Source organism: Acinonyx jubatus, chromosome B3 (assembly GCF_027475565.1).
Source record: "Acinonyx jubatus isolate Ajub_Pintada_27869175 chromosome B3, VMU_Ajub_asm_v1.0, whole genome shotgun sequence".
Lineage (NCBI taxonomy): Eukaryota > Metazoa > Chordata > Mammalia > Carnivora > Felidae > Acinonyx > Acinonyx jubatus.
The window spans coordinates 9,594,868-9,621,418 of NC_069386.1; the positions used below are offsets into that span (position 1 = coordinate 9,594,868).

The 26,551-nt window shown below is 42.7% G+C and overlaps 1 protein-coding gene across 5 annotated transcripts in view; it reads right to left on the bottom strand.

Annotated features, from left to right (window-relative positions):
- The window catches only part of AKAP13 (A-kinase anchoring protein 13), a 329,213-nt gene that overhangs the window by 78,877 nt on the left and 223,785 nt on the right, over positions 1-26,551 (bottom strand). For 3 of the 5 annotated variants that reach the window (XM_053223593.1, XM_053223591.1, XM_027067990.2), the window contains 4 exons: positions 20,775-20,850; positions 15,188-15,324; positions 3,338-3,708; positions 793-846 (listed from right to left, as the gene is read on the bottom strand). In XM_053223593.1, coding sequence (XP_053079568.1) covers positions 793-846; positions 3,338-3,708; positions 15,188-15,324; positions 20,775-20,850 — 638 coding nt within the window. The remainder of the gene's footprint in view (positions 1-792; positions 847-3,337; positions 3,709-15,187; positions 15,325-20,774; positions 20,851-26,551) is intronic. The other 2 variants (XM_053223592.1, XM_027068001.2) reach the window with 1 other exon arrangement.

Consider the following 26,551-nt stretch of genomic DNA (forward strand, 5'->3'; position numbering starts at 1 on the left):
ATCTTCTTCCTCAAACGGCGGAAGAATAGGTCACTAATGATGACTTCTGAACAAAGTAAAACTCAGCATTTGAAAAGCAAATCGGCACTGTGTGACTAGAAATGACTTTTCAGCTTATAAATTACTCATTTTTAGCTTCAAATGTTACCTGACAAAAAATAAGTAAGGGACTGAAAGACTGCAAGGGCCCCGGAGAGATGAGCTGATGGCTCTTACCTGCTTTAAGAAACGACCACATCCCCAGAGGGGGAAAAATTATTAAAAAACAGAACACGACAAAACAAAAACAATGGTGTGCAAGGTGTCAGGTGGCCTAGACATAAAGGCTTCCATCCAGTTACTAAGGAATGCATCGAAAATATGTTAGGGCCGGTGTGCCAGCACACAATTATTTCTGGTTCTTGGCCCTTTTGGGCGTTGGCGCGGGGGTGGGGAGAATGAAAAAGCACTCCTCAGGGACAACTGACGTGTCTTTGAACTCTCCTAGGGAGAACTGGGAAGACCCTATTATCAAAATCATCTGAACACAAGTACAAGATGGGGAAAAAAAAAACATTAAAAAAATTTTTTTTAAAGATAAAAGTAGAAAAGGAAAAAATTTCACATTCACGAAACCATTTCATATGCAACAGGCATCAGCGATGAACAAGTACCTATATCTTATTTCCCTGAAGCAGACATGACATTGTTTTAAAAGACGGTTTAATCACGGATTAAGCAAAATGAGATGCTGGTTAGTACACTAAGCTCAGAGGCAACATGGTTAGTCCATCAAGTTAGTGAACTCTGTACCTTCTCCTATGAATGGGGGGTCTCCTGACAACGTCCCCAAGAACTCGCAATGAACTGAAAATGAATGGTGGAAGAGGTCAGTGTCAAGGTGAAACAAAATGGACACAAATGCATGAAGCACACGGACATCACAAAGGGAAGAGACAATCCACACAGACAAACGGTACAGGAAGTGAGGGAATGAAAAACTGAGCAGTAAGAAACATCAGAACCAAAGAGGCTGGACAGCCTGACAAATCCTGGGGAGGGTTACTTTGCTCCCTCCCTCCTTCCTCCAAAGGGTTAATCAGGTGACAAGGAATGAGGTTTATTAAATTACAAAAGTAAAAGGATTAAAAAAGGCCATTTGAAGCTGTAAAAGGGTCTTCTTAAGACTTTAAAATTCAGCTTATACTCTATGCAGATAATGTGGTAAGCATCAAACTAATTCAAGTCATTCCATTATCTCCAGAGGCATGGGGGGGGGGGGGCGGAGGTGTGAGGTGATCCTTAAGGCGAGGCTCAAATAGGAGAGGCCATGATACTGTACAGGTTGAAAATAAAGATAACTGATAAGGTTCCAGTCTTAGTTCAGTCTTGTAATCTCAGGCAAATCATTAGGTCTGAGCTTCAATTTCCTCATCTGGGCTACAGTCCTATCCAGCCCTGAAATCAAAGTCAAGGCACAAGGGCCCCCAGTGGGCTATAAAGAAAAATGGATTGCATATAAAATAAACCCTTGTTTCTTGATGTTGTTATCATCTCTGACAATACGTCCTTCCATCCTTCCTTCCTTCCCTTCCTCCCTCCTTATTATTTATTTATTTATAATGGTATGGATGCTTTCTTTTTTTTTTTTTTTTAACGTTTATTTATTTTTGAGACAGAGAGACAGAGCATGAATGGGGGAGGCTCAGAGTGAGGGAGACACAGAATCTGAAACAGGCGCCAGGCTCTGAGCTGTCAGCACAGAGCCCGACGCGGGGCTCGAACTCACGGACCGCGAGATCATGACCTGAGCCGAAGTCGGCTGCTTAACCGACTGAGCCACCCAAGCGCCCCGGATGCTTTCTTTAAAAAAAAAAAGTACAGCATGAATAAAGCTGGCAAGGAGAGCTTTTAGAAATGGCTTTTTACATAATCTATGATTTTGATCGTGTATAAAAACTACCCACCAGATAAAACAACTGCAGGTTTTCAAGGGCAGACCCTGAACTCCACCAATGTGGAGTCACAGAAAATTACGTGACATGGTCTGTTACTAAAAGAGTCTGAGAAGAGTAGCAAATTAACAAAGTGTAAGGTATTACCGTGAGCTCCATGAAGGCAGGACTTTGTCTCGTTCACCTCTGTGTCTCTAGAACCTAGAAATGCCTGGCACATAGTGGGTGCTCAATGTATGTTGGCTGAATAAAAGAATAAATGAGGGGCGCCTGGGTGCCTTAGTCGATTAAGTATCTGACTCTTGGTTTCAGCTCAGGTCATGATCTCACGGTTTCGTGGGTTCGAGCCCTACATCGGGCTCTGTGCTGGCAGAAAGGAGCCTGCTCAGGATTCATTCATTCTCTCTCTCTCCTACTCACGATGTCTCTCTCTCAAAAATAAATAAAACCTTAAAAAAAAAAAGAATAAATGAGTGAATGTAATCCGATTACATGCATCTATAGCTATGAAATCTGAGCCATGTCAAGGAATTTTTGTTTTAAAAAAGCAGTAACTGCTCCAGGTGAGTTTTTCACATGACCTGTTTTAAAACAACTGTCAGCCTGCCCCCTTAGCTGCTTTTCTTCATCAAGAAAGTAGCTCTCTTGTAAGCACAACTTTGTATATCTGATGGGCATCACGGCACTTGTTCGTTAGAGCTAAAATCATTTGCTTAAATTCCTGTAAGCAGACTGTGGTCAGAAGCCAACTCTAAACCGCCTTATAGCCTGCTTCCAAACTGAAGGTCTGAGACCGGGTCATATGTACACAAGTCCCCAGAGACTGGAGCATACATGGAAAACTACCAACAATTCAATGACACTGAATGATTCTCCTGTTCTCTTGCTGATTAAGTAATAACTTAGGCTTTAACAAAACTTTCTGCATTAGAAATGGAGGACAATTCCTGGGAAGCAGTGTGAAAATGGAGAGTATTTGGACTGTAAGATTTCATGTCTGTTTCAAAACTGACAGGACACTATTCCCTCCAAAAGTTTTTAATCTAAGCATTTTATGAACAGATCTGGCCTGAAGGACTATTCCTGTTCATTAAACACCCACCATGTAGCAACCATATTTCACTTGAGATTTTTATTATTACACCTATCCTTAGAGAGGCAGGTATTCTACAGATGAGAAAATTAAAGCCCAGAGGGATCAGGTAACTTGCCCAAGGTTATCTACACAGTGATTTCTAGAGCTGGGGTCTGAACCCAGATTTTCCCGATTCCAAAGCCCTCTAGGCTTTCTTCTGTACCATGGTGTCGCCTACGTTCTTTTACCACGATAACACCGGATCACACGATCAAAAGCAAGCAGACACTGAGAGATGGAACAAATAGCCGTGCTGGGTCCCGCTCACCTGCGCTGATTCATTTCCGCGTCGCTGGCCGCGTTCTTCCCAGGACCCCAGCTGTGCCTCCGGAAAGGGGACAGGGAGCGCATCGAGCCCCTCAGCACAGAGCGGTTCGTGGGCACTTCGGTGATGCTGTCCATCTCCTCCTCGTCCATCTCACCTGAGCCAGCAGCTTCGCCCTCACTCTCTCGACCCTCAGCTCCAGCCCCATGGCGGTAGAAGCTGTCAAGACACTGCTGATCTCTGGACCTGTTCAAATTTGAAATCTGGGGGAGGGATACGTCACTGCCATGAGAGGAATGTCGATCCAAGGAAGCCGTGTCATCGGTGGAAGAACTGGATCCGGTGATATCACAGACCAACTGCTCTTCCTCGGGCTGTAACGGAGAGAAGGCATGCACAGTTGAAAATGGCAGGACCCAGAGGACAGCCTCATTATCCCCAGTCCAGGAGTGGCTGTAGAGTGACCTCAAGGTCACAGCATGATCACAGTTGGATTCAAATGGCTGCCAATGAAGGCCAAGTCTAGGTCTGTGCTCTTTCTCCCCTCTTATTAGAGGTAGACAGAACATTCCCTTCTTATGGGGGACCAGCATCTACCTCGGGCTCAGGTCACTTTTGTAGGCCAATACCATACACTGGAAGGAAGAGAACTCTTGAGTTACCTGGGGTTTCTGTTGCATAAAAACTCTATAAACTCATATACTCTTAGGTTTAATTCCCTGCAACCCCCCCCCCCCCAAGCTTTAACTAAAAATAAGGTTGTCTGCTTGGCTACAATAATGTTGTTCTGAAGTCAATATTCCAAAAGCAAGTCTGCAATTGTTTTTAGAGTCCTTTTGCAAAATGCAGAATTGCTTATGACCCTACCTAAGGTCTGCCAAAAAGCCCACATTCTGGCCACAAATGCCTGACTAGAAGAACTCGATTCCTTTTCCTCCTTTCACACAGAACTGGCAGTGTTATCAAGCCAAATGTCACATAAAATAACCAAGTCCTGGCAATGGAGTCTTTAGTGAGTGATGATGTTCTTTTCCCTGGCCAACTTCTGGAGCCTGCAACAGTACAGTTTTGATCCCAAGTAGCCTGACAGTCCTCTGTTTGCTACACACAGCACAACACATACATTGAGAGAAAGATGAACACTCTGACACTCAAAAGATGAATTTATCCAGAAGATACACAGAAGTGCTTAGAAGACGCATGATCCCACTCTCAGATTGGGGCACTGAACTGTCTTAGCATCTTTATTTTATTGTGTTCTTGTAGGCTAGAGAGCAGGGATGAGGGAAAGCCATTCTGTGGTTATTTTTCCTTCTTTACAGCATTTTCCTAATTAGCCAGTCTACTCAAAGCTTTAATTAAGAGTAAAGAAACTTACAGTTCTTTGAGAAAGATTTTAAAAATTATGCAAACTAATGAGCACTTTCAGCTTTGGAATAGAAAACAAGACCTATTCTAGAAGAAGAGTATTTTCAAATGTTTACGCTAACACTTCAAAACATTCTTTATAATGTTTGGGCTGAATCTTGTCAGCTCTTAGGAGTTTTTCTTCACTCTGTGGCATCCGGCTTCCTCGGTTAATTGCTCCCTAAATGATGCATGAGGGCTGAGACTGACAGGGAGGTGTGACGGTCACTGGGATCCAGATGGGCTCTCAGGCCCTCCCAGTGAGCAGCAGCAGCAGGACGTGAACCCAGGGCGATTTCAACTAAAACTGCCCTGTTCTGATCATCTTTAAGAAACCCTGTAAGGATAAGATCTCGAGGTCCGTATCAGCAAAGTCCTGTGTGTCCTTCACTGGGCCACAGTATTAAAAAAAAAAAAAAATGATGCTTTCACCAAACTGATTCTAAAATAGGGTAGGTATTATTTTAAAATAAAATCATCAAGGGACGCCTGGGTGCCTAAGTCCCTTGAATGTCTGACTCTTGACTTTGGCTCAGGTCATGATCTCACTGTTTGTGAATTCGAGCCTTGCATCAGGCTCTGTGCTGTCAGCCTGCTTAGGATTCTGTCTACCACTCTCTGTGCCCCTCTCCTGCTTGCTCTCTATCTCTCTCTTAAAGTAAGGGGCACCTGGGTGGCTCTGTCGGTTAGGCATCCGACTTTGGCTCAGGTCATGGTCTCATAGTTCACGAGTTCACGCCCCACATGGGGCTCTGTGCTGACAGCTCGGAGCCTGGAACCTGCTTCGGATTCTGTGTCTCCCTCTCTCTCTCTCTGCCCCTTCCCTGCTCACGCTCTGTCTCTCTCTGTCTCTCAAAAGTAAATAAACATTAAAAACAATTTTTTTTAAAGATCAATTTCACCTGTTCCTGCTGTCCTTTTGTAAGGTGGCTGCTAGAAAGTTTACACTAACATTATGTATTTCTATTGGAGAATATTGGCCTGGACGCTTAAAAGCAATGGTGGGTAGGGGGCGCCTGGGTGGCTCAGTCGGTTGAGCGTCCAACTTCGGCTCAGGTCATGATCTCGAGGTCCGTGGGTTCGAGCCCCGCGTCGGGCTCTGTGCTGACAGCTCAGAACCTGGAGCCTGCCTCAGATTCTGTGTCTTCCTCTTTCTCTGTCCCTCCCCTTCACCCCCCCCCCCAAAATAAACACTAAAAAAATTTTTTAATAAAATCATCCACTATTCTTTTTTAGTGAGGACTGCTCTCCAGAGAAACAATGTAAATGGTCACAAATACCAAGTTCAGGATGCCAGCTTTCTCCCTGCCTCCTCCTCAAATTCATGTCCTTCTCAGAATGTGACCTTATTTGGAAACTGGGTCCTGCACAGGTCATTAGTTCAGATGAGGTCATACGATGGTAGGGTGGCCGCGGTGTCCTCTCAGAAGAGACACAGGAGACACACCGGGGTGTGGAGCCTGGAGCGACGGGTTTTGGACCCAAGGACGGCCAAGGAGCGCCGACCAGAGCCTCCCGAGGGAAAGCAGCCCCCGACACCCTGGTTGTGGGACCTCCTGCCTCCAAAACAGTGAAGGAAAGAATTTATGTTGTTTGGAGCCACCCGATCTGTGCTAAGTGGTTACAGCAGCTGTCCCCTGCTTGATTTCTAGTTCTCGGAACAGTGCCAAGGGACAGAACGGGAATGATAAAATGAAATGTGGGATGAGCCCGTCCTAAAGCACACAGGCAAGGCCTCGAAGGAAATGAAAAGGAGCTGAAGTTTCCATTTAGCCATTTACCATATATTCTTATGAATCCATGCTTCCCGATCAGGAAGTGCCATGCGGACAGAGGAACAGGCCCTGCTCAGGTTGGCACCTGCTGGTCTCGGAAGGGCGCCGCACTGCCTTGAAAGAGGGCCTGCGGTCGCCCTGGCACTTCCCCGACCTGAGACTTAAAGAACAAGCACCCACCCTTCTGTGAGACATGAAAACAAGGTGGGGAAATTATTGGCGGCCTTTTGATACACATCTTGCAAAAGGAGAACCCTGTCCGGGGTATGTCCTCCACACAGTGTTGTTCCGATGTGTGCCAAGATGTTTCTCGGTGTGTACTTTTAACTCTGATACACAAACAAACAAATCCCTAAAAACTAAATAACCAGGGTGTTCCCACCCCCTCCTACCCCCCCCCACCCCCCCACAGTACACATGAGTTCTTTAGTCTTGCGACTCCTGGTAAGAATGATGTGCACAGAGTGTAGTATTCTCACACTCAAGTATTCTTATTGTAACTTTCAACTCTTATTACGAGCTGGTGGTTATTACCCGAGAAAGGGAAAAATAGGACACACTCAGAAATCACTGCTCTCTCTTCTTAAGTACTGAGGTGGATGGGTTTTCTTTAACGCCGGACTGAATCTAAAGAAGGCTCTGAGTTACTTTTTCCCAAGACTTGAAGTGTTCTCAAGAGAATTTCATGGCTTCATCAAGTCTTCACACTATCCTGGCGGAACAGAAAGCAGTCCCTGGAGGAACCAGAAACCACACTGGGAATGTGGTCAGAGACTTTTGATAGCTATGCATGTGTCTGCAGATAAGCCACTTTTTCACTTCGTCTATCTATCTAATATGATGATCTTTACATCTCAAGAGGCTAGACCTTGATATAAGGCCTGTTGCAAGGTACTATTTTTAATCACGAGCAGGGAAAACAAGTGGCTTTTTTAAACGTCTGATTTTTTTTTTCAATATTCCCTTCCAGTCACTGAATTTATTTGTGCTTTAGTTCTTAGGGGATCTGCCAAATAAGAATATGAGAACTGTTACTTCCATCATTCTCCCCTCTCCTCACAGAAAGGACCAGGTTTTAGGGATGCTGTTTTTCCATTTACACATCAGAAAGGGGAAAAACTTATGGCTTCTGTCACATAATAGAATGTTCCAGGCCTGACATTTGAAGCCATTCTTAACGGTTTTTGAGTTATGTGTCAGTCTTTCTTTAGAGAGGTTTTTAAAATGTCTGCTAACTAAATGACTTTCAGAGCCTTCGGAAATTAGTCCTGATTGTATGGAAAAATGGTGCTCTGGGGTCAGTTTAACTAGTACATGTTTAAAAACCTGGTTTTGACTCCATGTAAATCCAATGTATTAGTTAAATTGGTCCCATGGCACCATTCCTTCAGGTGGTCAGGAGGGACAGCCTAAGTTCCTGAAAGTCATTTAATATATTTAAGAAACACATATATATACGTGTGTGTGTGCGCGCGCCTATTTTAGAAAAAAATCCATAGCTTTTCTTCCCCTAGCCTTACAAGCAGATGGACAAAACAATTCTCTGCTAAATACACATTGTCTTTTTCCCCTACGATGTGGTACTGAGAGTGGCAGAGAAGTCAAAGGGACGGAGAAAGGCAGACGGAGAGAAGGGGTGGCTGGGCGTTGCCTGTGTGTGAGGGAGCAAGTGTACCGGGAGAAAGAACACTGGGTCCATACTGGAGACTGGCACGGGAACCCTCCCTCCCTTGAGCTGCCATCATTGGTTTTCCTCCTGCACGTGGGAGGATCGAAACACACACAAAAACCATCATCTCTACCAACATCCTTCCTTTTTTACAGCTTAGGCAATCCTGGAAATCTGCAAATGGTTACCAGGCTAGCAAGAGTCTCCAGCAGTCCAAGAGAAATGGCAAGGAATGGGCCCAGTAAGTAACACCGAGGTATGTGCACTATTATTCTTCACAAGCGCCAGTCTCTGCCGGACAGCCTGGACTCCAGCGGCAGGAGCTGAGCTGATGGAGTGACCCAAGGATACCGTTTTGCTTAATTTAAGGTCACATAAGCGAAGAAAACTGAAACTGCCAAATAATGAGGTAGATGAAAAGTTAACGAAAAAGGCTCAACAATGATGCTGTCTATACAAACAGCTTGAGAAAGTAGGTCTGTCACTTAATACACATGCAGCATGACTATTCCATAAATGTGAGTCCTAATTACTGGATATTGCCACCTGTGGGGCTCTGTATTCAGTGACTTAGACGTATTCTTTTAATATTTGATTTAGAAGACTGTGGAGCCCGGGTGGCTCGGGCAGTTGAGCATCTGACTCTTAATTTCGACTCAGGTCCCAGGGTTGTGGGATAGATTTCTGAGTCTGGCTCCGCGCTGGGCATGGGGCCTGTTTAAGATTCTCTTTCTCTCCCTCTGCCCCTCTCCCCAGCTTGCATGCTCGCTCTAAAGTTAAATAAGTAAGTAAGTAAGTAAGTAAATAAGTAAGGGGCACCTGGGTGGCTCCGTTGGTTGAGCGTCTGACTTCGGCTCAAATCATGGTCTCAGGGTTTGTGAGTTCAAGTCCCGGATCGGGCTGTCTGCTGGCAGCACAGTACCTGCTTGCGGTTTCTTTCTCCCTCTCTCTCTGCCCCTACCCCATTCGCACCGTCTCTCTCTTAAAATAAACTTACAGAAAAAAATTTAAAAAACTGATTTAGTAGGTATTTTTACTCTCATTGTACAGATGAGAAACCAGTGGTTCAGTGAGCTTATGTAATAAGATTCTAAATTAACTGGTCTGGGGTAAGGCCCAGATTCTTTTTCTTCTTTAAGCTCTCTAGATGATTCTAAGTATAACTGGGACTCAGTCCTATTATTATATGCTACAGAGCTATGACAAAAATGTTTTAAAAAATTAAGATGGACTCCAGTCCTAAATGTAAAAGCTAAAACATAAATCTTCTGAAAGAAAACATCTCGACTGGGGGCAGACCAATCAGTAACAGGACAGGACACAGGGAGCAAAAGCCATAAAAAAATTGATAAATTACCCTTCATCAAAACTCTAAACATTCAGTACATCAAGACACGTTTATGAAAGTGAGGAGGGAAAACCATATACTGGAAGAAAACATTTGCAAAACATAAATCTAACAAAGGACTGGTATCCAGGATACATATACAATACCTACTTCTCAACAACAAAAAGACAACACTCCATTTTTTTTTTTTTTTAAATGGGCAAGAAATGTGAACAGACACTTCACAAAGGAAGATAACTAAGTGGCTAATAAACACATGAAAATGTGTTTAACATCATCACTGGTTGTCAAGGAAATGCAAGTCAAAGCGATAATGAGCTACCACTTATGTGCACACCAGAAATGCTGAAGCTGAAACAAAACAATTGTATGTGTTGGTAAAAACATGGAACAACTAAAATTCTCATATATTGCTGGTGAGGATGTAAAATGATACAACCACTTTGGAAAAAGGCCTGGCAATTTCTTATAAAACTAAACCAGGTTTCCTACCATAAATGATGTATCAGCCCATCAATTCCACTCATTTACCCAACAGAAATAATAACATTTATACTCCATTTGTAGGACGTTCTGAAATAAGGAAAACTAACCTGCGATGGGAAAAAATTAGAACAGTTGTTGCCTCTGGGGGTTGGAGAGGAGACAGATGGAGGAGGGGCATGAGGAAATTTCCAAAGAAATGGTAATAGCCTTATCCATATGGGGGTTTGGGTTACAAAGATAAATGAATTTATCAAAAGTCACTGAGGCACAGCTATTATGGAAAACAGTATGTCGGTCCCTCAAAAACTTAAAAGTAGAACTCTCTATATAATCCAGCAATATCCCATGTCTAGGTATGTGTCCATAGGAAATAAAGCCGCCATCTTGAAGACCTATCTGTACCCCCACGTCCATAGCGGCATTATTCACAGCAACCAAGACATGTAAACATCTTAAGTGTCCACACACAGATGAATAGGGAATGGAAATATTACTCAGAGTTAAAATAGAAGGAAATCCTGCCATTTGCAACAACATGAATGGACCCTGAAGGCATTAGCCTCAGTGAAATAAGCCAGAGAATGACATGACCTTGCTTCTATATCGAATCTAAGAATGGCAAACAGCCAGAATGATGGTTACCCGGGGGTGGGAGGGTAGGGGAAATGTAGAGAGGTTACCTAAAGTGAACAAAGTTTACCTAAAATTATGAGGTGAATAAATTCCGAAGACCTAAGGTACAGCATGATGACTACAGATACTATGTACTTGACATTTGCGAGGAAAGTTAAGTCTCAAGTGTTCTTACCACACACACAAAAAGGTAACTCTGAGGTGACAGATACACTGGCCTGACTGTGGTAAGCATTTCATGATGTCTTTCGATATGTCTATTGAAACATCATCTTGTGTGCTTTAAATATGTATAGTTTTTGTCAATTGTAACTCAGTAATACTGGGAAAGTCACTGAATAATAACCTTCACGCTACATCGCACTGTGTGTAAATTTTATGTAAAAAACCCCAGCAAACAACAACTCTATAAACACATACAGAATTCTAAGTATTTAGGGGTAAAAGTAGACTGATATCTGTAACCTATTTAGAAACACATCCAAGAAATTAAAATTAGATGGACTGGTGGATGGAGAAACAATGCGCAGATACACAGCTGTGTAACAAAGTATAGTAAGTTAACGGGAGAGCCAGGCTGGTAGGCATTCACTGCCGAGCTCTTCCAACTGTCCTGTATATTTCAGAATTTTCTCAATAAAATGCTGGGGGGGGGGGGGGGGAGGGAGAGGGGGAGGGGAAATGCCTGACTGGCTCTCTTAACCAGAAGTCACACTACATAGGTGATACACAGATATATAGAGAGGGATAAATATTATATAACATATGAATGTATAAATATAAAAACAACTACACACTTTATATATCTTATTACTACACCTGAAGGGATCCTGTTTCATACTGTCAAAATACTAGTCCTTTAATTTTTAATAATTTATTTGTTAAATATTTGTAAACTGTTGTCTATATCATATATAAGGCACTCTGCCATGTGCCTTGGAAAATAGCAGCTCACATTTTAAATATCTACTATGTGCCAACTGTTTACGTCTGTCCGTCCGTCCGTCCATCCGTCTGTCTGTCCATCCATCCATCCATCAGGCTTCACACCCAGCATGGAGCCCAAAGCGGGCTTGAACTGACGACCCTGAGATCAAGAGTCAAACGCTTAACCAACTGAGCCACCCAAGTGCCACTACGTGCAATAATTTAGCTAAGAACCTTAAGCATGGGACAGCAAGCTGTTCCACAGTCCTGAACTTACAATAACTTGTGCATAAACAAGAATAGTTTTTTTAATTTGGATTCTGTAGGTATATCTACTTTTATCCCTGGAAGGTTAATTTTCGGCTTGGTGATCAATACTTGAGAGCAAACTATATAGCACATGAAGGCAAGAATATTCCCTTAAGGTTTAGCATCTTACGGGAGTTACTCTGATTTTCTTAATTGTGGATACATTTTATAACTTGGAGATAAATAAAACAAGGTGCAAGCGTTTTATCTAAATCTCTTAGGGAAAAGAGGCAGCAACTACCAGTATGTTTGTGGATTTCAATTAACCTTCTGGATAACAGGGTGTGTATTTTATAATCTCTCTTTCTTAGCTAGTGTCCAGAAAAATCCCAGGATTTCTTCTTACTTTAAAAACAAAATCTAAATGTTATGCTGTTGCTCTATAGAAGGAAGACTTCAGGAAATATTCCTAAGAGTAATCACAAAGCTCCTAACACCAAACAGTCCTCTTTACGAGAAGGCTTATTGAATGAGCATAGAAAGTTAAGGCGGAAAGTTTGTGACAAGCATTGCAGGCTGCTAGAGACCTCTGTGAGGTCAGAGTCACACAAATGGCTACAGGAAGTGACCTAACGCATCACTCATAGTGCACAGAAAAGCATGCTGCGATGCGTTGCCCAGGGAGGATTTTTTCGAGAAGGGAGAGGGGAAGGAATTCTAGGACGGGTGATGTTTCACAGTGTGCACCGTGTGGCTGTCCACTGAGGAAGACGGTGAAGGAGGCTGCTGATGGCCCGTCTGCCATCACTCTGCTTCTCTGTAAATCACTGGCTATTTGGGTGCCTGGGTGGCTCAGTCGGTTGAGTGTCCGACTCTGGCTCAGGTCATGATCTCATGGTTCCTGAGTTCAAGCCCCACACTGGGCTCTCTGCTGTCAGAGAGCCTTTTGTCGCCTTCTCTCTCTGCCCCTCTCCCCCACTCACGTGCTCTCTCTCTCAAAAATAAACATTAAAAAGAAATAAATCACTGGCTATTAAAGGAGGTGTTCAGAGATTGAGAGCAAAATAACAGAAAGGAAACAGATTTGAGAGTGAGGCCTATGTACAAGTCTCCATTCTGTTACTGAGCAGCTGAGTAATTTGGACTACACTTGTTGACCAATCAGAGCCTGGATTTTCTTAGGAGTTTCATGAGATTAAAACCACCCACCCCGCAGGGCTTCTGGGAGCAGAAATGGGATCACATATATAAAACATTCAGTTCAGTGACGAGCAATCATTTTGTTAAGTATTAGCCTGCCTGCCCCTCCCTCTCTCTCTCTCTCTCTCTCTCTCTCTCTCCCTCCCTCCCTCCCTCCCTCCCTCCCTCTCTCTCTCTCTCTCTCTCTCTCTCTCTCTCTCTCTCTCTCTCTCCTTTACCTTGCATATGCAAACCCTTGGTTTTATGAATGCTGGACAAGACAGTTACTGCAAAACCTCTCCTGGTCACAAACAACTTTGGTCAAGTGGAGACAACGAAGACGAAGAACCTTCCAGTCCTCTACCCAGACCATGAGACATTCTCACGTGTGCGTGAAGAGACGACCGTGCGTCTGCCATTTCTGATTTTTCCGAGGCACTCGGGGATGCAATGTGGGTAAAAGCCGATTTGGGGAGCACACTTCAGCTTTTAACAATCTTATCTGTCTAGTCATCCTGAAAAAGCTGCCAAATCTAGCAGTGGCCATTCATATGAACAATCTCGTAAATACTTCTGGCAGTCTGAAGAAGAAGGCAAAACACAGGAAATCTGAATTCTCTTTAGCTAGGGAAATCACTCAGTTTAGTGACCAGAAAGAACTATCATTCTGCAGAGCTGGTAACACCCAGGGACAAGCTGGCATATGCCCAGGAGGGGAGTGACAAGTATTTCTTAATGAAGACTTTGCAATTTCAAAATAACTTTTGACCATGAAAAATTTCAAGCACACATAAACGTTTAACAAATCCGAATGTATCCATGACCCCGTTTCAGTGACTGTCAGTGACTCGATTTTAAAGCTAGAACTTAGAAATATTACCTCATCTGTCTACCCAAGACAAAAGTGATATATTTTGAGAAACACGTCCCTTCAGAATGGTATTCCCCTTGGGGGTAGGGAAGATTCAGAAGTCCTTACAATGAAAACCTCAAAATCACAGTGGAAATTACCCAAATTCTGTTATTTCCAAAACAAAAATCAAAAAACAAAAAACATCATCATTTCCTAGAGAGCTTCAGAGTAGGACAGATCTTCCCAGTGTGCATTTTTTTACTTTATAGAACCCACTAAATCAACTTGCTAGGATTAAGAACAGGAATCCTGCAGTTCTGCACAGTTTTCCAAGGACCTCTGGGAGACAGTGCACACAAGGTAAAGGAAGAAGGTAGAAAAGAGGGGAGGCCAAGTGAGCACGAGAGAGCCCCTGGACAAAAATGAAACAAAAGCAGCTGAAGGTACCTCCACAGAGGCTTTAACTACGTTCCAGCCCGGAATCCCAGAATGCCAAGTCTCTACCGTGACTTTTAGACACAGCATCCTCACACCGTGCTGGAGAAGCTCATCACCCACTAACACCACTGCTCTGGTCCCTTCTGCAGGGTCCTCATTAAGCCTTCACAAAGGCGTCTTCACAGCTGCCTTGTTTGTGCCCCGTCGCCCCCTCGCGATGGAGACAACCACGCATGGCATGTGACTGAGAACCACTTGCTGATCCTGCTGTGAGAAAGCCCGAGATTCTTCTCAGGAGACAAAACAGAACTCGCTGCAACTAGCTACAAACGTAAGCAAAAGAAAGCAAACCGCCCCCAGCCCCCACCCCCTCAGAGAGACTCAAATTAAATGAAAACGCAAGGTGACTCATGAGCATGGGCTTGGCTTTCCACTGGGGAGAAGACAGTCTGGGTTCCCTCACAGAGATCTAGAAAGTTCAATTAAGCAGCTAGATGAGGAGGGGTGACATCAGCAAGCTCAGCAGCGAGCTTCAAGCCTAAACACATTAATCAGAAATGACTCTATGGTTGGTTTACACACATGACGTATTGCAGTCTTAGCTGTGGTCCCTTCCTGCCCACTGAGAAGAATTCACTGTCGTCTGATTTAATTCACACCAAAGGAGCTTCCATTTCTTTAGGCTTTAAAACCTGCATGTAACCAACCACGATTCTACATAAGATAAAATGGCCAATGCCTTTTTCTAAGCCCCAGCAAGCTGGAGCTCCCTTCTCCAGAAGGGAGGACATAACACTTTTCTATGATCATACAGAGTGGGGGAGACGCTCAGTATGGTCAGCAGGGTCACTACCGACCAGCACGAGTTGCACACCGAGGCAGACAGTACCTTGGAGAAGATGATGCTGTCCACTTCTTCGCTGGGTGACTGAAAGAGGTCAGAGTCACTTCCGGATTCTCGTTTGAGCACACCTGGTTTTGAGGCACACTCTCTGGCCAGTCCAACATCCAGGAAGCTGTCACATCCTGAATAGAAAATGTATTCAACCAATACGTAAAAAAAAAAAAAAAAATTTTCTTTTCTTTTCATTCCAGCAAGTAGCCTTTTAAGTCAACCAACTAACCTCTCTGTTCCCCCAGTAGTAAGAAGCTGTAAAGGACACAAATTAGTAGCTTTCAACTCTGGTTATTCCAATTCTAGGGTGATCATTACCTCAGGACAACCATGAATTTCCCATGTAAACAAAAGGTACAAAAAGATAAAATGGTAATTTAGAACCATAATTCCATCTGTATTAGATATTTAAGTGGCAATCTTTTCCTTTTGGTAATCAGAGAGTATTTTCTTTCGCTATCAAAATCAGAAGTCCTTTATTAGGAAACTATGAGATAGGGTTTATGGCCAATTTCTAAGATGTAAGTTCTTTCTGGAAACTTGTTATTTATCAAATATTGGGATAAGAGACAAAGGGGGAACATATCTAACATAAATATCAGCGTATTACACTTATGGGTTCTGTTGAGTAAGAAAAGAAATATAATTATTTTTCTACCTTAAACAGATGACACTGGGGAGAGGGGAAATATACTAATGAAGAAAAATGTATCATGTAGAATCTGTCTTCAGTTCAATAATTAGCACAAGGACTCTGGTAAACCAGAGGGAGGAGGCCCTGACAGAAATATTATACTGTCTATCAAGGAATTCTCAAGACTTAGTACATTGAAATTAGCAAGGTATTTAACCCATTCTCTCCTATTAATTCTGTAAACAAAATATGACCTGGTAGCAACAGAATTAAACACATATGTATGTGGTAAAACCAAAAGCCCAAAAGAAAGTCAATTAATAGGTAGGTATCAACCTCCTCTAAGTAGTCTGGAGAGTGTGGTATCTCCATTGTGGTTAGCACTTTTCTGTGTGATTCAGTCAGACACGTATCAACCCTGCAGCTGATACTAGGTGATGAGGGACACAGTAGACGAGCTGACTACCTAGCAGTTCATGAGAACGCTACCTGGAGGTTTTGGTTGGAGGCAGATTCAAGAGGAGTTGACAATACAAGGTGAAAGCAAAACCAAAAAAAACCACAACGGTTTTAGACTCTATGAACAGACAGTATACCCAAGTCCAAAATGGAAAACAGTCCTGCCACTATGTGACGGCTAGAACTCACCGACAGGATTGTTTGTTTCTAGGTAACATTTATTTTTATTTATTTTCTAATGTATGTTTATTTTTGAGAGAGAGAGAGACAACGCATGAGCCGGGGAGGGACAGCGGGGGGGGGGGGGGGGTGGGGGGGTGGGGGAGGAAGGGAGGGAGACATAGGATCTGAAGCAGGCTCCAGGCTCTGAGCTATCAGCACAGAGTCCGACACGGGGCTCAAACTCAATACGGGGAGATCATGACCTGAGCTGAAGCCGGGTGCTTAACCGACTGAGCCACCCAGGCGCCATGTCCTAGATAACATTTAGATAAAGAACTGATAGGAGGCGCCTGGGTCACTGAATGTTGGGTGTCTGGCTCTTGATTTCATTTTGGGTCATGATCCCAGGTTCATGGGATTGAGCCCTGCATCAGGCCCCGGGCTGAGCACTGAGCCTGCTTGGGATTCTCTCTCTCCTCTCCCTCTCCACTCATGAGCTCTCTCTAAAAAAAATAAAAATAAAAAACACTGATAGACAGAAATGCACACATGGTAATGAGGTCACACCAGTGGAAACCCTTGATATACATGTGGCTTGCACAGGAGCTGGAAAAAATGAGTCTGAGGGCAGTTGCAGATCTGTTCTTTGCTGTTCCAGAGGTAGAACAAAAAGCCCACTGAGTGGAAGCCACAGAGCTTTAACTCTAGGCTTCTGGGCAATGGGTTAGCAGCTTCATAAAGTAATGACTGTCACTCCACCAGAAGGGGTGGCACAAAGGCTGAATGACTTTGTCAAGAGGTTTCAGAAAAGATGTACACATAGAAAGGAAATGGGACATCAGATAACCCCCAGTGTCTCTCTTAATTCTCAGAGTCCATGTTGGGACAATAATTGTATGTGTATGTATGCTGAGGGATAACGAGAAGAGGATGTTTATTCTTATCTCAATTAGCTAATTATTAATCATTAATAAATTATTTGCCCTGAATTAGCTGGGAATCTTAGAGGAAGGGTCAAAGGAGCAACACACTGGAATATAGGTCACAAACTGGTGACTAAAATTACCTTTTCTCCTAGTAAGGAATTTGACTAGGTACTGAGGATTATCCAAATAAAAAGAGACATTTAAAGAGAGAGAGAGAGAGAGAGAGAGAGAAAGAGAGAGTGTGTGTGCGCGCGCGCGCGCCTGCACAGTGGTGGTAGGGGGATAGTATGCAACTTTGTAGTAGAAACGGACATATTAGGAAGACAATTTCAACACAGAAATACACAAATGATGCTACAGGATCCACAGATAAATCTCAGAATGTTTCAGTTGAAGAAAAAAACTGACCTCAATCCATTTCAATCTTGGTCCAAGCTATTTCTGAGTCTTTAGTTCAGTGGGAATAGGCTCTGTCTCTACAAGACTTGGAATCATGGGTATTCTCGACCCAACCCCCCGCCCCCCCCCCCCATTTTGGAGAGTATGGACAAGCTTAGGTGGAGTAGGTGGGTGTAACCTTTCTACTTCTCCCTCTTTCCCCACTTGGAAAAATCAAAAACTCCACTTCATGGTTGAGGGGAAACCAGGGGGCTGGCCAAGAAAAGAAAGGGCTGTCACAGCAACTATGCTGAGCTGCCGACTCTCCAGCGGGCAGTCAAATAGACCACGTCCACATTCCAGACTGGAAAACAAACCAACTTGAGACACTCTAATGGAAAATTCACGGGGAATATCCAGATTCGGCCCTGGTAGGAAGAGTTCACCCAGAAAATAAATCCGAGCCAGCACTACAAGGGAGCACAAATCGAGCTGGGGTAAGACTCTGCTGTGTGATACAATCCTGACTGTTGAGTTGGGGGAGTGAGGTGGGGAAGGGTATGAAAACAAGGGATTAGGGGGGAGAAAATGACCATAAGCCATTATGCAACCCCACAAACAGAGGGGGGGCCCTAAAGGCAAAGCCAATCTACCCCCTGTGTCGTATGTCTTCTCACACGCCCTCTCCTAACGAATAATGTGGAGTAGTAACACGTGAAGGTATACGCAAGAACAATAAACACTGGCTGGTTTGAGGGTCACATCTATCTGCCTTAGAGCCAGGTCTGCTTACCTTTAGTACAAAAATCCCAGGCAAGAAGTCATTTAGCCCCTTAAGTCTCCACTGCCATACCAATCAAATGGGATGACTGTACCTCCCTCAAATAGCTGTAGTGACAGTTAGAAATAATTTATACAAATAGTAGCCATGACTCTGCCCCTCAGCACCCAGCAGGCCTGTGATAAACACACCTAATGAAGTTAAGGCTTCACTAACCCATACTGAGTGATGTAACAAGCATCCAGGACGGACATTACCTTGAGGTGAGCCAGTCATCTTTTATGACTCATACATAATTCTGCCTATAAACTTCTGTGTCCCGAGACATTAGCTTCTTTAAAAGCTAGCAAAACGTGTCATTTTTAAGATGCTCCCTACTCATGTGGGTTTAAAATTATATATAGGCAAACAAATTACAGTAGGGAAAGGGAGGAAAGCCTACCAGCAGCGCCCACTCGCATTTGCTGAACCATGCTAATCGTAATGCATTTGTATTTATTCGTAGTTAAATAAATTTGTATTTATCCAGAGTTGAAGAATATCCAAAGTGATTTTAAAACATATTATCTTCTTTGGTTTTTACACTATTGATCTCTTGAACTGTGTTTATAAAGTAAAGGAAATCTCTAAGATCCAAAGTACCCAGAATTCACCAAACAATTTACCTAAAATCAAAACCTCAGGTCTGAAGTTCCAAAGCACAATCCAGATCTCAGATTTTGCTACAGTGAGATTTAAAAAGACTCTAAGAAGTCAAGAAGGGTCTAAGAAGGCCAAGTGTGTTTGTGTGGTGGGGCGGGGGGCAGGGAGAGTCAATAAAATTCAAGATGATGTCCTGGGAAACATGCTCAGGGGTTCAAAATTCATTTCTTTAAATGAATAAATTAAACTCTAGTGTGTGAAGAAACTCCTTGTGAACACTCAAGTTGTCAGACAGCCTCATTTAACCCTTCCACGGCAGAGAGCTCTGCTGTTTGGATGGTTGGGAGTAATGACACTTCTGGAAAATGCCCACAACAGCCCAAGGTATGGTGAGTAGTATACTTTTAAGTACAAGATTCTAGGGGGGCTGGGCGAGGGAAGTGTCAGCTAAGTCTGTGAATAGGGTCAATCTTGTAACAGGCAGGGACTCTGAACACGACCATCTGAGACAAAACTGGAGAAAAAACACTTTTCGTATTTGTCTCCAATATTTCCTTTGGAGTGAAGTCAGAGCTGAGAATCCGGAGGAGAACTCTTGGGAGACCTAGGATGTGGACAGTGTGCCTTTCAATTTAGTACTATGCGAGGCACCCCCAGCTAAACTGTTTCTACAAAGACCAGTCGATGGGGACTCGGTAAGTTTTACAGCAGGTCAGTAAAACTTGTGAAGGTAAACGAAGGTGCTGTTGGCTCAGGTCGACTCAGGAGACCAAATGACGTTCATGTGGCAGCTCTGCAACAGGCACAGGGACTGACGTAGAGGCGCCACGTCCTTCAACACCACCCACTGAGGAAAGCTAACAGTGCTGTACAGATGGGAGACCACGGGGAGCACAGACACTGGGCAACATTCCTCTCTTCACTGTGAATTAGTGGCTACACTGGGTAGAAGGTGGGGCCTCCTACCACAAGCCACGCGCTGTGTCACGAACAAGCCAGGTGTCGGCAGCTGACCCTCACCTGCTGTGACTGATACCTCAACTGCCGACGGTACTTCCAAAGCTGATGGTTCTCGACCCTGGCTGCGCAGTGGACTCGCCAAGGGAGCTTTCAAAGCTTCTGAGGCCCGGCTCACACCCCAGGCCCAACTAAATCAGGACGTCTGGGAGCGGGACCCGGGCAGCAGTGTATTCCTAAAGCCCCCCAAAGAATTTCAATGCGCAGCTAAAACTGAGGGCTCTCCACTTTAGTTCTTAATAAGTATTTACAGCTGTTATCGGATTGAGAAACCACGATCATATGCACGCACACAACAGAGACGCCTTCACAGAATCAGTAAGTCATAAAGCCACACGTGAAGACTTACCACTAAAATGAAACTTAGGTAATTACATGACACTACGCATTCTCAGGGGGGCCAAAAACGCCTACGAACCCAAACTGCTCTTACCCCCTTCTTCTGACTTACTGTATGGCCTGGTCAGGAAGGACAGACCTCCGAAAACGCTCTGGTAATTAGAGGGGGGCTCCAGAGCTAGGAAATGGACGTTTTTAGATACAGTTATTCACGCAACTGGAAGCTGGAAAACCCCGGCTCACCTGGGCTCTGTGTGGGAGCCAAGAGAGACGCTGCATCAGGGCACGGCTGTATTGTACACCAGCTTTCCCGGTTTATCTGAAGGAAAGAGAAACAGATCGACGTTCAGATAGCGAAGCAATGTGGGATGATGTGATGGCTGCTGCAAACATATCTACTGTACCAACACTCCTACTACTTTTTTCTTTAATACTTTATGATACAGTAGGTAAAATTATAGGAAGGAAAAAAAACCCCTTTCACAACACAATCAAGGCATGCCCTACTCCACTAAGGCTCTAAGGAGACCGTCAGTAAAAGCAACAGGAAAAAGACACACAAGGAGGAAGGCCTGGTGCCGGCCGAGGGTGAAATAATATAAGAATAATACATTTAATATGTAACACAGTGATAATGATGAGTAACACGAAATGCATCGCAGATTACAATACATATTTGATCTCTTCATTTACAAGTTAAAAACACAAAAATAACTTCTGTTTCTTCAAGATTTACTATCCACTGGGTATCAGGTTAGGATTCTATGGACATTATCTAAATCCCCACAAGAGCTGCGAGAAGTCTGTATTATCTGTACCCAAAGAGTAACTAGGCTCAGCGGAGTTGCTGAGATCATTATGACAGCACTGGCGATGGAATACAAGTCTACATGAATCTAAAGCATTTTAAGAAGAGAAGACTCCCTTAAAATATTTTTTTAAAAAAACTTAGCCTTTACAACGCTCAGCCATCTTATTAACATCATAACCATCTACTTTCATTACATTTAAGATAGTACGAAATTACCGTGACAGATTTCACAAGTCGTCTCCCCCGTAACTGATAAAAGAAGTAAACACAAAATCAACAAAGATACAGAAAACTTGAAAAACGTTACCAAGCAGTTTGAGCTAACCAACAAATGCAGAGCAATTCACCCAAAGGCAGCAGGACTCACATCTCAAGTACACACGGAATGTTCACCACAACAGACCATATTCAGTGGCATAAGAGAAATCTCAAATTGAAGATTAAAATCTTACTACATATGCACTCTGTCCACAAGAGTATCAAATCAGAAACCAAAATGAGAAGTTACCTGGAAAAACCGCAAAGATTTAAAAAACAAAACAAGACAAAAACACACAAAAAAACCTGTTAAAAAATCCATGAATCAAAGAAGAGATCTCTAGGAATTATTATATATTAAATATTAGAAAACATCTCCAACTGAAAAATTCAAACATCGCATATAAAAATTTGTGAGATACAGCTAAAACAGGATTTAGAGCAAAATTTATAACATTAAGTGCCTATATTAGAAAAGAGAGGTCTCAAATCAAAGATCTAAGCTTCTAAGAAACTAGAAAAACAGGTCTCAATGAAATGGAAAACAAAAAATAAAGTCAATGAAACCATAACCTGGTTCCCTATATCAGTAAAGCTCTAGCTAGACTGACCAAGACCAAAAGTTACAAACTGCCAGTATCAGGAATTAAAGAAGTCATCATCACAGTTCCAACAGATACCGAAAGGATAACAAAGGGATATTATGCACAACATTACTGTAACAGATTCACAAGTCAGATGAAATGGAAACATTTCATGGAGGGCACAAACTACCAAAATTCGCTCAAGAAGATAAAGATAATCTGAATACCCTTATTCTTTTAAAGACATTGAATTTAGTTAAAAACCTTCCTATAATGAAATCTTCAGGCCCAGATGGTTTCAGTGGTGAATGCCACCAAACACTGAAGGAAGAAATAATGCCAACTCTACACAAACTCTTCTACAAAATACAGGAGGCAGGAACTATATACAGCTTGTTTCTATGAGTCCAGCATCACACTGCCACCAAAACTAGACAAAGATATTATAAGAAAACGTACATCAGTATCCCTTAGGAACACAGATGCAAAATCCTGAACAAATATTAAGATACCGAATCCAGCACAACGTAGAAAAAAGGTCAAGCTGTCATGGCCAAGTTCATCCCACGAAGGGATGAGAGAACAGTATCATCAAATATGCCACATGGGATAAGGCAGAAAGCTCCAGGACATTCTGTCAAACCAACTGTTTGACCAACAAGAAACGCAAGGAATTAATACGCTTCTTGCAAACCTAGATCTACATGAAACAAAACAGCAAATCATTTGCTCCTTTTGACTATCTCACCGTTAGGGAGAGGACAGGAGGCAGGGACCAGGGGCCATGCATGTTTTAGTTCCTGGTATGTTACAAACCCATGCCAAAAATTTCAGAGTGATCTGAATGGAAAGCAATCTGCTGCTGGTTCCCTGGGATTATGCAAAGTAGGCCCTTTAAAATGTAATTTGAGTGTGCCCAATAAGGAAGTAACCTCAAATTCAGTAACTTTAACAAACCCTACCCATACCTTTCAAAGAAATCAAACAGCAAATTTTCTTAAAAAAAAAAAAAAATCATTCATTCAGAGCAGGATTTCTTTACTGAAAACTACATCTCATTTGAAATGAGCCAAATTTCACCAGAGTGAAATGTTTCTCTGCTAACAGTAGAAACAAGAGTCCAGAACTACTATACTTCAGTAGAAAGCTACATTTTGAGGCTGAAAGAGAAAAAAAAAAAATTGCTTTTCCTCCTTTTATTCCCCAAATAGGAAAAGATTGCAGGAATACAGCACAAATTTGAATAATTAACAGAAGCAAAAAAGCTGAGAAGATCCTTTAAAGTAGTGAAGAATACGCTGCTCTGAATTGTCATGACATTGTGTTCTCCTTCTGTGACCTTCACGAACTTCAGCCGACATTTTAGGAGACTTTGCTAAAACTCTACATCTCAGAATATTTTTCATTGCCTTTTCAACTCCGTGGCCACTGAGTAAACTGGACATTCTTTGCCTTCAATATGTAAGGGACTGACTATACTTTTCATGTCCTTTTTTAGGTTTGCAGGTTATAAAAAGTAAGTTAAACAATTTGTAAAATAACATAATATACATAAGCAGTTCATGATATAGTAATAGTATATAATATAAACAACATGTTTATTTAAAATCGTGTTTTAATAATAAAAATAAAATATTAAAATATTTATTTAAAATAATGTAATAAATACTGAAACAATGAAATTAAGACGAAATCAAATCTCTAACTGAATACACTAATTTCTGAAATAACAGTGGTGAGAACATGTTAATGTTGGAAAAACATTCTTCATGGGTCTCTCCTATCTCTCCAAGTCTTGTGAGCAAAGGCACTGATTGTCCTTTTGTTCTAAATTATCTTTTCAAAAATGTGTGTATCAAACAACTCTGGAAGATAGAGATATTGTTTGTTTCTGAAGCAAAGGGCAGGTCTGTCTACTGTCAGCATAACAAAGACAATGTCTCAGTCAAGGGCAAAGATCAGGCAGGCTCACTGCCCATTATAAGGACTGAAGTTTCCTAAGAGTGGGGTTTCTTGGCCGTGACATAGCATCCACCTGGGACCCCCTCTGGGCTGTCCCTGGGGAACTTGGGAAGCAAGAGGAACCAACAAGAAACTGATGCTCATGGTGCTTTTTGTGCAATGAGTAATAAACCCCTTTGCCCCTGACCCAGGAAGCCCTGTGACTTCAGGCAGCAGCCATGAAACTGTCAGACTAACTTGGGAGCTTGAGAGTAGGGTAAAATCTCAGACCTATCACAGTTTTGACAAGTAGTATATATTAGTTAGTATCAAAACACTTAAACACAGGGGCAGGCAGAAGTCTCTTGATATGATCACACCTATGTGGTGAAAAACCTTAATCTGATTCAGTTTTTTCATTGAATGATTATGCCTGAATGAACACAGAGAGACAATATTTATTTTAACTTTTCTGTTGTTTCCCAAATTTTTTTTACAAGTTACTTTTTGGTTTTTACAATTGATTCTGGAAAGCCTTCTATTCTCATGTACCCTCTCTCACCAGTATCTCCAATGTTAACATCCTATGAAACCCTGGTGCCTCCTTCATCAACAGTAAGACACCAACATTGGTACATTACCATTAACTAAATCCTGGACTTGATTTGGATTCTATTTCTGTTTCCATTAACGTTCTTTTCTGTTCCAGGATCAAAACCAGGATACATTCCACAGTGCACTGAGTGGGAGTGTATGTATGTGTGTGTGTGGGGGGGGGGGGGGGGGTTGGGGTGTAATTTGGCATTTTAACATCTTTACTGAAGTGTAATTCATATACTCTAAAACTCACCCGTCTAAGTCTATGAATCAGTGGTTTAGGGTATTTGCAGACCTGTGTAACCATCATCACTAAGTTTAGAATATTTTCATCATGCCAAGAAGACACCGTATCCATTAGTATTCAAACCCCACCCAGTTCTGGGCAATCATGAATCCACTTTCTGTCTCCATGGATTTGCCTACTCCGAACGCTTCACATAAATGGCATCACGCATTACGTGATCTTTTGTGACTGGTTTCCTTCACTTAGCAAAGTGTTTTCAAGGTTTTCCTATGTTGTAGCACCAGTACTTCATTCCTTTTACTACTAGATAATATTCCACTGTGTGGGGATGCCCTAATTCTATTCATTCATTCATTCTTCAACTGACGGGCATTTGGGTTGTTTTCACTCTCTGGTGTTTGGAATAATGCTGCTATGAAAATCCTCATACAAGTTTTTGTTTGCACGTGTTTTCATTTCTCCTGGGTTTATACCTAATGAGTGAAACTGCTGGGTCACATGATAACCTTTATATTAGACATTCTTAGGAACTGCCAGACTTTTCCAAAGTGGCTGCATCATGTGATGTCCCTGCCAGCAACGCATGGCTGTTTTCTTTCTCCTCATCCGTGCCCACGCTGGTTATGATTCTTGTCCATCTGATTGCAGCCATCCTAGCAGGTGAGAAGTAGTGTCTCATGGGAGTATTTGTTTTTTAAATGGAAAATGTATTTTAATCTGTTGGTTACTTTCTAGGAACGGAAGACAGTCTGAAGATGGAATGCTCTTCACCCTCAGGTTTGTCTCCCTCCTTATTTAAAGCAAAAAAAAAAAAAAAAAAAAAAAAAGTATTTAAATACCTTCTATGTATCAAATTCTACGCGAAGCCTTAAAAGCAGAAGTAGTAAAGAGCGTGTCCTGAAAGGACTGTCTCTATGAGAGAGAGACATGAAAATGTTCACTTCCTAAGCTCCTCGCACACAGCAGGTATTAAATGTGTGCTGTCACTAGCAGGAATGAGAGCCCAAGTGAGCGGACCACTGGAAGGAGCCGCCGTATTTTACGTGCTGCATGCATTTCTGACTAGGTCACAAATGACACAAGCAGAGACATGGGGCCAGAGCAACGATATTCTGCCATTCTTCCGCTCCACACAAGGCACTGCACAACAGAGTGGGGAAGTCAGAGACTGCCACACCCCGGTAGAAGCAGAAGAATTCAGGGAGCCTAGTTTCACAGGAGTTAAGGAAGCAGAGGGCAGAAAACAGAAGGTAGGTCCGTGGTGCCAACCACTGCAGAGAAGTCAAAACAGATAAAAAAAAAAAAAAAAAAAAAAAAAAAGAAGTTACTGGACTGGGTAACTGTGAGGTTTCTCGTGACTCTGCAAAGAGCAGGTTTTCACAGGACAGGTGAGATCAGAATGAAAGCTGTGAAACATGTGTTTATCTCTCTAGATTCAGGGCACTTTACAGTTTATAAAATAACTGTCAGCTAGACATGACCTTTCTCCTGCCGCACAAGGCACGATGCCATTTGGGAGAGGAGGCCACACACTCGGTGAGGCTAGATTTGGGGAGAGTATCTTTGCGTGTGGACTGCACTG